The sequence below is a fragment of the Pinus tabuliformis genome, chromosome 3_1 (assembly GCF_031772625.1).
Source record: "Pinus tabuliformis cultivar Carrire ecotype Pingquan chromosome 3_1, CPIR1, whole genome shotgun sequence".
Taxonomy (NCBI): Eukaryota; Viridiplantae; Streptophyta; class Pinopsida; order Pinales; family Pinaceae; genus Pinus; species Pinus tabuliformis.
In genome coordinates this window covers 472,807,709-472,818,644 of record NC_142301.1, presented here as the reverse complement: position 1 = coordinate 472,818,644, position 10,936 = coordinate 472,807,709, and the positions used below count along the sequence as shown (strand labels likewise).

At 36.8% G+C, this 10,936-nt stretch overlaps 1 protein-coding gene across 1 annotated transcript; it reads left to right on the top strand.

The window, feature by feature from the left end:
• Nucleotides 1–9,022: 9,022 nt before the first annotated feature.
• On the top strand, nucleotides 9,023–10,555 carry LOC149187827 (uncharacterized). Its single transcript, XM_089409781.1, has one exon. It carries the CDS (start codon nucleotides 9,023–9,025, stop codon nucleotides 10,553–10,555), a length of 1,533 nt encoding a protein of 510 aa, XP_089265907.1.
• The last annotated feature ends 381 nt before the right edge of the window (nucleotides 10,556–10,936 follow it).

Below are 10,936 nucleotides of genomic sequence, written 5' to 3'. Positions count from 1 at the left end.
CAACCCTCCAATTGTACTTGTGGTGCCCAACAAAATTTTCAAATCTGTACATTCATCCACTTAGCAAAACATCAACATTCAACATACCTTAACTAGCAGCATTCTTCTACCTCTTTAAGTCCTGATCCTATGCAAACATTTGAAGTTTTTCGTGGCTCTAGTTAGAGCTTCTAACAATACACATCATCCCTAATTTTCACCCTAAAAGCTTCACAAACCCTTCTCCACAGAATCATCCATTTTACATTGTCACTTGGTCTCTTTTATAATGTTGTTCCAGCTCCTTAAGGCCATAGACAAGCCCTAAACTAGGGCTCGATCGTTCCAATAATGTTCAAAAAAATAAATAATAGTGCTAAACAAGAAAAATACACATATGACATAGAAAAATTCAAAAAACAATTAAATGCCCATAAAATTTCACCAGAATTGTGCCAAACTGATCCATTTTGTTATCAAAGGATATTACAATTCATGGAATGTGTGCAATTGGCTTGTCGAAGAAAGCTATACAATCCAAGGTGAGAAAATTGGTGCGTGAACGCCAAGGAAAGACTTCGCCTCAATGTTCTATGTTGGCCCTAGAAATTATGCAACTATTGGTTGGAAGAAACCCCTACTTGAGTCTCAAAAACTACTCAAAAAATTGTGCCAAATTAATTTGGATCTCTCCACCAAAAACCCATAAAAACCCAAAAAGAATTTGGTCTATCTCAAAGACAAAGTAGAAACCATAGAATGGTGCAAATTTCCCAGCTAACTAGCAATTCGCCCCGTTATAAGAATTAGGATTTCAGGCCCAAATATAGCCCAAAAAAATCTACAAAATTAGCGAGAAACTCCTCTCAATAAACTCACAAAAACCAAAAAATGTTTGACCTGATTTTTACCTTCCAAAATCGATCCCCAAAAGCCCTACACTTTCTAATAGTTGTTGAAGCATTTTTTTTGTCAAACCACCCGAAAAATCCTCTCGAGACAGTCTTGAAATGTAGCAATCAACTCCACCAATACTTCCCTTATTTCTCCCTACAAGCAATAGCCCAGTAGTTGAAACCTTATCTCCCACGAATGCCTAGTTTCTCTCTTCTGCACTAGCCACAAAGTTTGCAAAATCACTCCTAAATATTGTTGCCACTTCCAACCCTTAAACTCAACCAGTAACGAACAAATCTATTGAGGTTTCTTCTCTTAATTCCTCTTAGCCCTCTGAAAGAATGTTGAAATGGCCACAACATATCGACTACTACATCCTCCAGAAATATGCACTCATAGGGGGAACTTAATACAAATTATACAAATCTCTCTACAAATCTCCTCTCGATGATACTCGATGAACATCTCTAGGGTGGCACTCAAAGTCCCCCGAAGAAAGGGTGAGTTCTCCACTTGGAGAACTCTTGCTAAATAGCTCAAGCAACAAAATCAAGTTTGATAAGCCAAGAATTCCAAATGAAGTGCATTATCTTCCTTTTATAACTTCTGTGGAGCCTTTCTTCCCACCTTTTCTTCCCTCTCATGCACTTCAAATCATTGTCTTAGGTAGTGCGTATTTATTATGTGGGTGGTCCCCACATATCATTAACAAAATAAAATAATATAAAATTAACTTGCCTCTAACTCCTAAAAGTATTACATAAAAAATCAAATGGGCCCCATCTTCACTAAAACTAGGGCCCAAAATGTAGAAATAAACCTTGTTCCAAAATAATTTAGGAAAGGACATTATAGTCCTCCCTGCCAAAAATTGTTTGTCCTCAAGCAATGCCTGAACAAGTGCCCTCTCTGACTCTTGATGACCACTGTAACCACCAATAATACCAAGGTCCCAAATGTACCATTGATTCATTCCCAATCTCAGCATTGGCTGGAAGAAACCCATGTTTGAGCCTCCAAAATTTCTCAAAAAATTCTACCAAATTAATTTGGAGATCTCCACCAAAAACCGAGAAAAAAAATAAAAAAATAAAAAAATAAAAAAAAATTGGCATATATCCAAGCCAAATTCGAACCCACAAAATGGTGCAAATTCCCGAGCTAACTATCAATTCACCCTGTTATAAGAATTAGGATTTGAGGCCCGAATATTGCCTAAAAAAATTTGAAAAATTAGTCAAAGACTCTTAATAAACTCACAATAACCCATAAATGTTTAACCAGATTTTGACCTTCGAAAATAAAACTCTAAAATCCCTACACTTTCTAATAGTGTTGAAGCACATTTCCTATCAAACCACCAACAAAACCCTCCCTAGACACTCCTAAAATGTAGCAATCAACTCCACCAATACTTCCCTTATTTCTTCGAGCAAGCAATAGCCACAATGTTTGAAACTTTATCTCCCACTTATGCCTAGTTTCTCTCTTCTGCACTAGCCACAAAGACTGCAAAATCACTCATCAATATTGTTGCCACTTCCCGCCATCAAAATCAACCAATAGCCAACAAATCTATTGAGCCTTTTCCTCATAATTTCTCCCATCAATAGTCCTCGAGAAGAATGTTGCAATGGGCACACTAGATCCACTACTCCGTCCTCTAGAAATACGTACTACTAGGATGAACTGAGTACAAATGTTGGAAATATCCCTACAAATCTCCTTTGGATGATAATGGATAAACCTCTCTAGGGTGGCACTTGAAGCCCCGTGAAGAAAGGATGAGTTCTCCGCTTGGAAAACTCTTGCTAAACACCAAGTGACATGGCTAAATAGCTCGAGCAATAGAATCAAATTTGATAAGCCAAGAATGCCAAATGAAGTGTGTTTTCTTCCTTTTATAACTTTCATGGAACCTTTCTTCCTACCTTTTCTTCCCTATCATGCATTTCAAATCATTGGCTTAGGTAGTGCGTATTTCTTATGTGGGTGGTCCCCACATATCATTAATAAAGTAAAATAAAATAAAATTAAGTTGCCTCTAACTCCTAAAAGTCTTTTATCAAAAATCAAATTGGCCCTGTCTTCACCAAAATTTGCCTCCAAAATGTACAAATAAATCTTGTTCCAAAATAATTTAGGAAGGGACATTACATTTCTATACCAACATAGAAAAGCTCAATGTGTTTAACTAGCACAAAACATTGCCCATAATGCTCCTGTTTTGTGCTACCTCCCTAAATAGGCACAAGAAAAACAAACCAAAACCAGTCCTCTTTTCCACTTTGCTAGGCTCCTTATGGCTGCAACTATTTCAAAGGTATTCTCCTTGAAGTTTTGCACTTGGATGATGGTATATTGAATGGATAAGCTCCTCTATTTATACGTGTTTCTAGGTACGACCTCCAACTAAGGACACCTATATCAAGTGAAGTCAACCTAATCTTAATGCCATTTTAGCCAACACATACAAATAAAAAAATTTCTTTCTCATTCGATAAACTCCACTAAGGATGCCACACATGTAACCATGGTCAAACCTCCAAAATACAACTTGGTTCATGCCCACAAATTTGGGTGCAAAACCCACTGCTAGGGTACTTAGCCCATAGGGAGCTTTTATGGTTCCAACTCACACAAACCTAGTACCGAGGGTTGTGAAGTACCTCCCAAGCTTAAAAACTCAACACTCCCTATTAGTGAGGGAGGTATTTCCACCATTAGCAGGTATCTCGTCATCATCATCACTACTATCCCAACTCCTAGTGCTCACCGCTCCATCATACCCTAAAGAATGAACTATGCTTGTCTCAATGGTGTCTCTGCCATGAGAAGCCTAATGCTTCTTCTCCTGAAATGCTTTCAATTCATCCCACAGTTCCTTCTTTCTAGTTGTACAAGCACCCTCGCTCTCCATTGACCACAAGCTATTCTTGGGTTGCACATTCTCCCTCTAAACCTGCATACTCCCACTAGAACTTAGCTCCCTCTAAGCCTGAGGAACCTGCACCTACTTGTGCCTCCCATGATCTACAAGTTTTCTCGTCAGTTGATATAAACCATGCTCCCTAACTTGGATGGCCATTCGAGTAGAGTTAGAGCCTTTGGACCTGAGCTTCACCTTCCCATCCTAGAAAATCTCGTCAAACCCCTTCTTCTCAATCACTAAGACATACAATACATTATATTTGAGCTCTAGTAAAAACAATACATCCTAAATTCGCATCATCCATCCTAACTCCATCTCGAATGGAACAATCCATGATCCTCTCATCTCCTTCTAACTCTTGTCTCTCACCATCATGTGCCACTTATTCCCTCTTAGTTAGAGTGTCGAACACATTACGAAAACTTGTCATATGCTTCAATGCACCAATGTCCACATACCACGTAGTCTTGTCGATGACACCCTCAGAGAAATGAGATACTATAGAAAAATCTTCACTCCCCAATCTTCTTAAGAGGTCATATAGCTTAGAAGAAGCGGAAACATGTGCTACCTCCTTTCCCTTCTTCTCATTATCTCCCTTCTTCAGACACTTCATCGAATAATGACCATACTCACCACAATTGAAACACTTCAACTTACTCATGTCCTTCTTCAGCATGCCCTCCATACTCCATACAAGAGCCATTCTATCATCTAAAGTCTTATTTTCCATATGAAGGTCCTTATCTTGCAATTCCTCCTAAATTAAATCATCCCACAACTTCTTCCAGTCTGGCAATGATCCCTTTGATGAAGGGTGTCCATTCCTAAGTGAACCCTTTCAAAGCAATCCTCACCATCTCATAATCTAAAATAGTCTTTGTGATGGCAACAAGCTCATCTCGAACTTGAGACAATCTCATTAGATAGAGCACCAATGCTTCCCCATCCAACATCTTGGTGCTCTTAAACTTATCCTTCAATACTAGTAGGAAGTTCTCACTCGTGTTTTGAAGCATATCCTGAAGAGCTTTCTACATCTCATGAGCACTCCTCTTCCCTGAAATAAGAGGTGTCAAATGATCCTTGACACCATCTTACATGATCACCTTGGCCTTTATATCCAAATCTTCATATGTTTCCAACTCCTTAGGGTTAATTAGTTTCTTGATCTCCTTGTGAGAAAAGTCATAGATCTATTTGACCATCATGACCAACTTGATCCTTTCCTTCCATGGACTCTAGTTAAAAGGACCATCCAACCTGTCCTCATATCTCGGACCAATCGACAACTTTGCTATTGCGAGTAGTCCTTCAAGAACAACGAAACCAAATCCCTCTTGAGTTGTACATGTTGTGCAACCTCTAATTCACTGGTCCTTCAAAATAGCTCTCATACCATGTCTAATTTCTACAACACTAGGGAATCTAATTTGGGTCTTAGAATCTCAAACACAAACACACCAAAATGCCACAACAATAATAGTTTGCACATTGAAAAACAATAGCAGTGAATCAACACATACACAAGAAACAAATTTTCAACCCAACTTCAATATATTAACAATCTTTAATACAACAATCTAGGCCTCCCGTACCAAGGATGATGGCCCTTGATATAGTACAAACAAGGCTAGGTATCAACAAAAACTACCATAACAAATCTGCCTTAAACAAGATACAACTAACCTACTTGTTGATGTAGTGTGCTTCTCAACTCCTTTCAGTCCAAATAGTACACTCAACACTTTTGGAAAATCCTCTTGCCTCCTAATCTGCAACACCTCAATCTGCTTTTATTAGTCAACAAAACTCCTTCAAGTCATTGAACATAGGCCCAAACAACTTTTCCCTCTAACAGCTTCTTTGTCCTTCAAGGTCTGCAACACACAGGGTCCTATATCTGCTACGCACTTTTGTCACATAGTTGCTCCAAGGTGACAAGCCTAGGGCTATTGGGGTTGCCCACTTTCCACTGAAGGTGTCCTTATCAACACAGTAATCTAGGGTTGATTCACTAGCCCTCTTCGCTTCTCTTTTCTCCTTCAAAGTTAAGCTCCTTAGGCTCCAATAATTCTTCCTCTCTTATTAGTGTTGTAGTCCTTCACAAGGAATGAACTTAGGGCACAATAGATACCTTCTAACAGCCATCCAATTCTACTTAAGACTCCCAACAAAATTGTCCAATCTAGACACTCATCCATTTAATAAAACATCAACATGAGAACAACATTCAATATACCTTGACTAGCAGCCTTCTTCTCCCTCTTTAGGTCTCAACCCTATGCAAACATATGAAGTTTTTCATAGCTCTAGTTAGCTCTTCTCGCAGTCCATGTCAACCCTAATTTCTTCCCTCAAAACATCGAAAACCCTTCTCCACAAACTCCTCCGTTATGTGTTATCACTTGGTCTTTTTTATAGTGTTATTCCAACTCCTTAAGATCACAGCCCAACCTAAACTAGGGATTAGTCCCTCTTGTACCCACACAAAAAATCTTCCAGTCTTCCTCCTCATACCAAACTCAGCTTAAATAGTTACAAGAAAAAAAAAACAAAACTAGTCCTCATTTCCACTTCACTAGGCTCAAACAAACCAAAACCAGTCCTCATTTCCACTTCACTAGGATCCTTATGGTTGCGACTATTTCAAAGGTCTCCTCCTTGACGTTTTTCACTTGGACGATGGTAGATCTAATGACTAGGCTTGTCTATTTATATGTATTTTAGGTTCAAAGACCTTCATCCGAAGAAACCTCTATCAAGTAAGGTGGAATTGATCTCAATGTTATTTGAACCCATACATACAAATAAAATAAAAAATCTTGCTCATTAGATCAACTCTTTCATGGCTGCATTATTAGCCCCTTGCTCCATTAAGGGTGCCATACATGTAACCATGGTAAAAGATTCAAAATACAACTTGGTTTTATGCCCATAAGTTTGGGTGCAAAACCCACTACTTGGGTTCTTAGCCCACAAGGAGCTTTTATGGTGCCAACTCACACAATCCCAACACTCACGGTTGTGAAGTATCTCTCAAGCTACAAAACATAGTAAAAAGGGCCACCAATGCATTGCTCTTAGAAATATAAAATTGAGAGCTTAAATGAATATTCACGGTTGTGAAGTATCTCTCAAGCTACAAAACATAGTAAAAAGGGCCACCAATGCATTGCTCTTAGAAATATAAAATTGAGAGCTTAAATGAATATTCACCGTTGTGAAGTATCTCTCAAGCTACAAAACATAGTAAAAAGGGCCACCAATGCATTGCTCTTAGAAATATAAAATTGAGAGCTTCAATGAATATGGATCATAGTGAACTTTGAGGGGCCAAATATGTTATACTAGAGAGTGGGTGGAATATAGTTTTAAATCAAAAGATTTATGAAAAACAAAGAATAAGTATAGCATATGTAATGCATGGTTGCCTCCCTATTTAAGAAGGGCAGAAATGTGCAATTCCCTTAGTGAACTTTAAAGAATATTGCAATATTTTCAAGCTAGGGAGGGGCAAGACCCTTTAGAATCAAATTTAGAATAAATGATTTACACAAAAGGAGTAGATTTAATGTATATAACTCTTTGTCAGCTCCATAACTAACAAAGCTTACAAAGAAGTTCCTTGGTGAACATTAAGGAGAAAGCAAGACTATCAGGTTCAGAAAGAGGGAAACACTATCTGGAATCAAGGTTTCCATAAATAATTTATGAAAAGTCAAGAGTTGAATTACTGCAAGCAATACATTGTCACTTTCATAATTAACCAGGCCCGCAAAGCAAAGAATCCCCATGTTCTTGGATAAGTAGGTTAATAATTATTAAAAAGCATTGTGTATGGTTTATTTAGTTTCATCTATATTTCTTCATTAAACTCTTAATCGAAAAAAACTGACAGCATAACATTATCATTGACAAAATATCATTTTATTATTATTTGTGTGCAACTTTAAAGCATAAACACTTTTCTTACAATGAAATATGAATAATCTACAACGTGCTTAACCTTATAGCAAATCTAATGACCACTAAATTTGGTAGAGGCACAGCCATGGGGAGTTTCTCGATAATCCTTCTCAGGAAACTAGATGGGAACGTAGTATATACCTAACATTATCATGGCCATGGTTAAGAACAAATGTTGGTTTGCCAATCGTAAATTTGGTAGAGCAGCAGCAATGGGGAGTTTCTCGATAATCCCTCTCGGCAAACTATAGGGAAATGTATGGAATTCCAGCTTGGTTTTGATCCGCATAAAATTTGTCAACAGTATACCACCTTTTATTTTCAAGCGAAATGCAATAATCTGAAAAGAATTTTCTGTCAAATGTCTCACAATTAAGAATTTGTCAAATATATAATTTTATATTTATTTTTTTCAACAATTAATAGTCCGTATATGCAGTGTAGCCAGTTGCTAAAGTTTCTTGGTTGATTGTGTAGAAGCAGAAAGCTTGTAATTAGATGTTTACAAGTTGAAGAGAAACGTTCCTTCACTCATTTTCTAGTAAGTTTTGGGATTTCATAATATTAATAACCAAAAAAATAAAAAACACCTGATGTACACTTCTGTGTTACTTATATTGTTTCTTTAATGCCCTTTTGACACTTTGACATGTTCGTCGCATGAGATCATCAGCTAACGGCCTATTTTTAACTAGTGTCAAGGTTTCAACGTTATTAATATATTTGTTACATATTTTCATATTCATTGTAAAAACGTAGCGACAACTCACAGGTATCTGAGCGACAACTTCTACCGGTAAAACAAAATCAAGAAATTTAACACTATAAATGAGAAATATCCATGAAAATTGAATACACGCATAAGCAAACATCATCTCTGCCACCGATATTAATTATCTCACTTTGCAGGAATGGGAAAACATTTGAAAAATATCCCAAAACCAATTTTTTTCAATGAAAAATATAAAAAATATCTCTCACATATACATATTACAGGCAGAAATAAAAGTTTTCGAAAATAATCTAATTATGAAAACAATAAATAAATAAAATAAATCACCTCTCCAAAAGCTTTCCATACCAAAAAGAAATATCGAATGTCGGCTCCCCCGGATATCGATAGCCAAACCGATTAAATAGGCGCCGAGTTTAGCTTTGTTACACTATAAAAGATGAACAAAACGTTTCTGTCTAGTCCATGAAACACAACGAAGGATTCACCTCAACATCCTCGAAAGTTTAGCGATGGAATATCACGTGACTAAGAAGGCAAGGTATGAACAACCAGAAGATGAGATGCCACTGCAACGACCACATATAACTTCTGCTGGGAACTCACACTTTGTCCCATCTGAGGACGTCGCGGAGTCTCTAAATGAAAACCAGCCTCATTCGCAAGAAGAAGAAGAGGATGAAGCGACGACACAGAGAGTTTCGTCATCCATGGATTATTTCCAGAACCTGCGAAGGCGAGAGTGGTGCCATGACAAAGACAATAGAAAGCTTCCAAATATTTTTCGGGAGTATCATTTACGAGCATTTGACTTTGAATTTGGCATGCAAGTTACCGATGTTCTCATAGTCCGCGACATATTATTTGTAAATTATTTCTTCGAATATATTGTTCCATTGCGACTCTATGGAGAAATGTCGCAAATTACTAACAAGCGTGGGCGGCCCATCACAATAAAGTTTGAGACTATTAATTCGACGTGGTATAATTGTCACAATAATTCATTGATAGTCAAAGCGACGACTACGAATGACAACGATCAAGAAATGACAATACTTGTAAGCTTAGACGTTGCATCTATAGCAGTAGGACGATATCCAAAACAAAGAGAACTCTTTCAACAAGATCTAATAGAAGATTGTGATTTTGATTTTCCAAATTGCAGAGGCATGATTTATGATAAGAATGAGATGGTATTCAAATTTTTTGAATTGAAAGAGTACACGGAATTGTTCAGAATTCCGGATTCAACTGACAAAAACTTAACATCAAAGTGCAGGTTTGGAAGTCCAGGAAATACGGACATGCTAATAATGATTCAAAATAAGAACAAAGATGAAAGGACGGAAGTTTTATTGAGAATTTATTCCAAAGCTAGTGGACAACTTCGAAAAGAAATTTCCATACCTGTCTCTCCACAACGCAGCGTTGAGTTCTTGCACTTATGTGGCCCTGATAGAATATTTGTTCACCAACGGCATTTAGAGATGCAGGTCATGGATATATCTTCTGAAATTTGTAAAATAATAAAATCAACTGACATTCTTCTTGCTCGCCCACCTCTCTATTTAGCCAAAAGAAGTGGCGTATTGTGCATCACAGAAACAAGTGTTTATCTTTGTGATTTACAAGGTGAGATTGTGGTCACATTTGAGGACCATAGCGTTTTTGACTCCTACAAAGGTTCGTACGTTACAACCGAAGAGGACATTTTCATTTCTGCTTGCGGTGTTGGCGAAGTTCCGGACTCCATCAATATTAGTAGCATTGTTACAGGAAAAAGGTTGGGAAAGATTACAACTCATGCTCCAAATTGTGTTTCTGAGTTGAGAGAAATGGCCTTCGAAGATATGCAAACCTATGCATTCGTATACGATGAAAGGACTCATGATATTATATGGGGAGATACTAACGGAATTATTTATGTATGGTCGAATAAATTGTGCCGTGACGTGCCATTATCAATATCAGACGATGATGAGGGTGACGCGCCAATATCAGAGGATGAAGAGGATGACGGAGGTGATATTGAGGCCGGACAGTAGGCCGCCTCTCGACCTAAATTAGTGTCTAGCTTAGAGTATTTTAGGTTTTTTTTTTTTTTTTTTATTTAAATGTATTAAATATTATATAATAATTTTGCAAATTTGTTATTATAATTTAATTATATATTTATATAATTAAATTATAGGATATTTATTAAAGAAATTTATTTTTAACAGTTTTACAAAGTATTAGAAGAATTCAAAAATATATTAAAATAATTATTTTTTAAAATAAAAATTGAATTTATTTATTTGAGAAAATAGAAATTATTAGAATTTATTTATTGTCCATATAGGTTTAAAATTTCAATTTAATTAATAATTAAATGAGTTTTGATTTTATGATATGTGGTAATCCATAATACTGTGTATGCAACTTTA

Coding starts and splice junctions, on each gene's coding strand:
- LOC149187827 (XM_089409781.1), top strand. CDS start 9,023: ATGGAATATCACGTGACTAAGAAGGCAAGGTATGAACAACCAGAAGAT.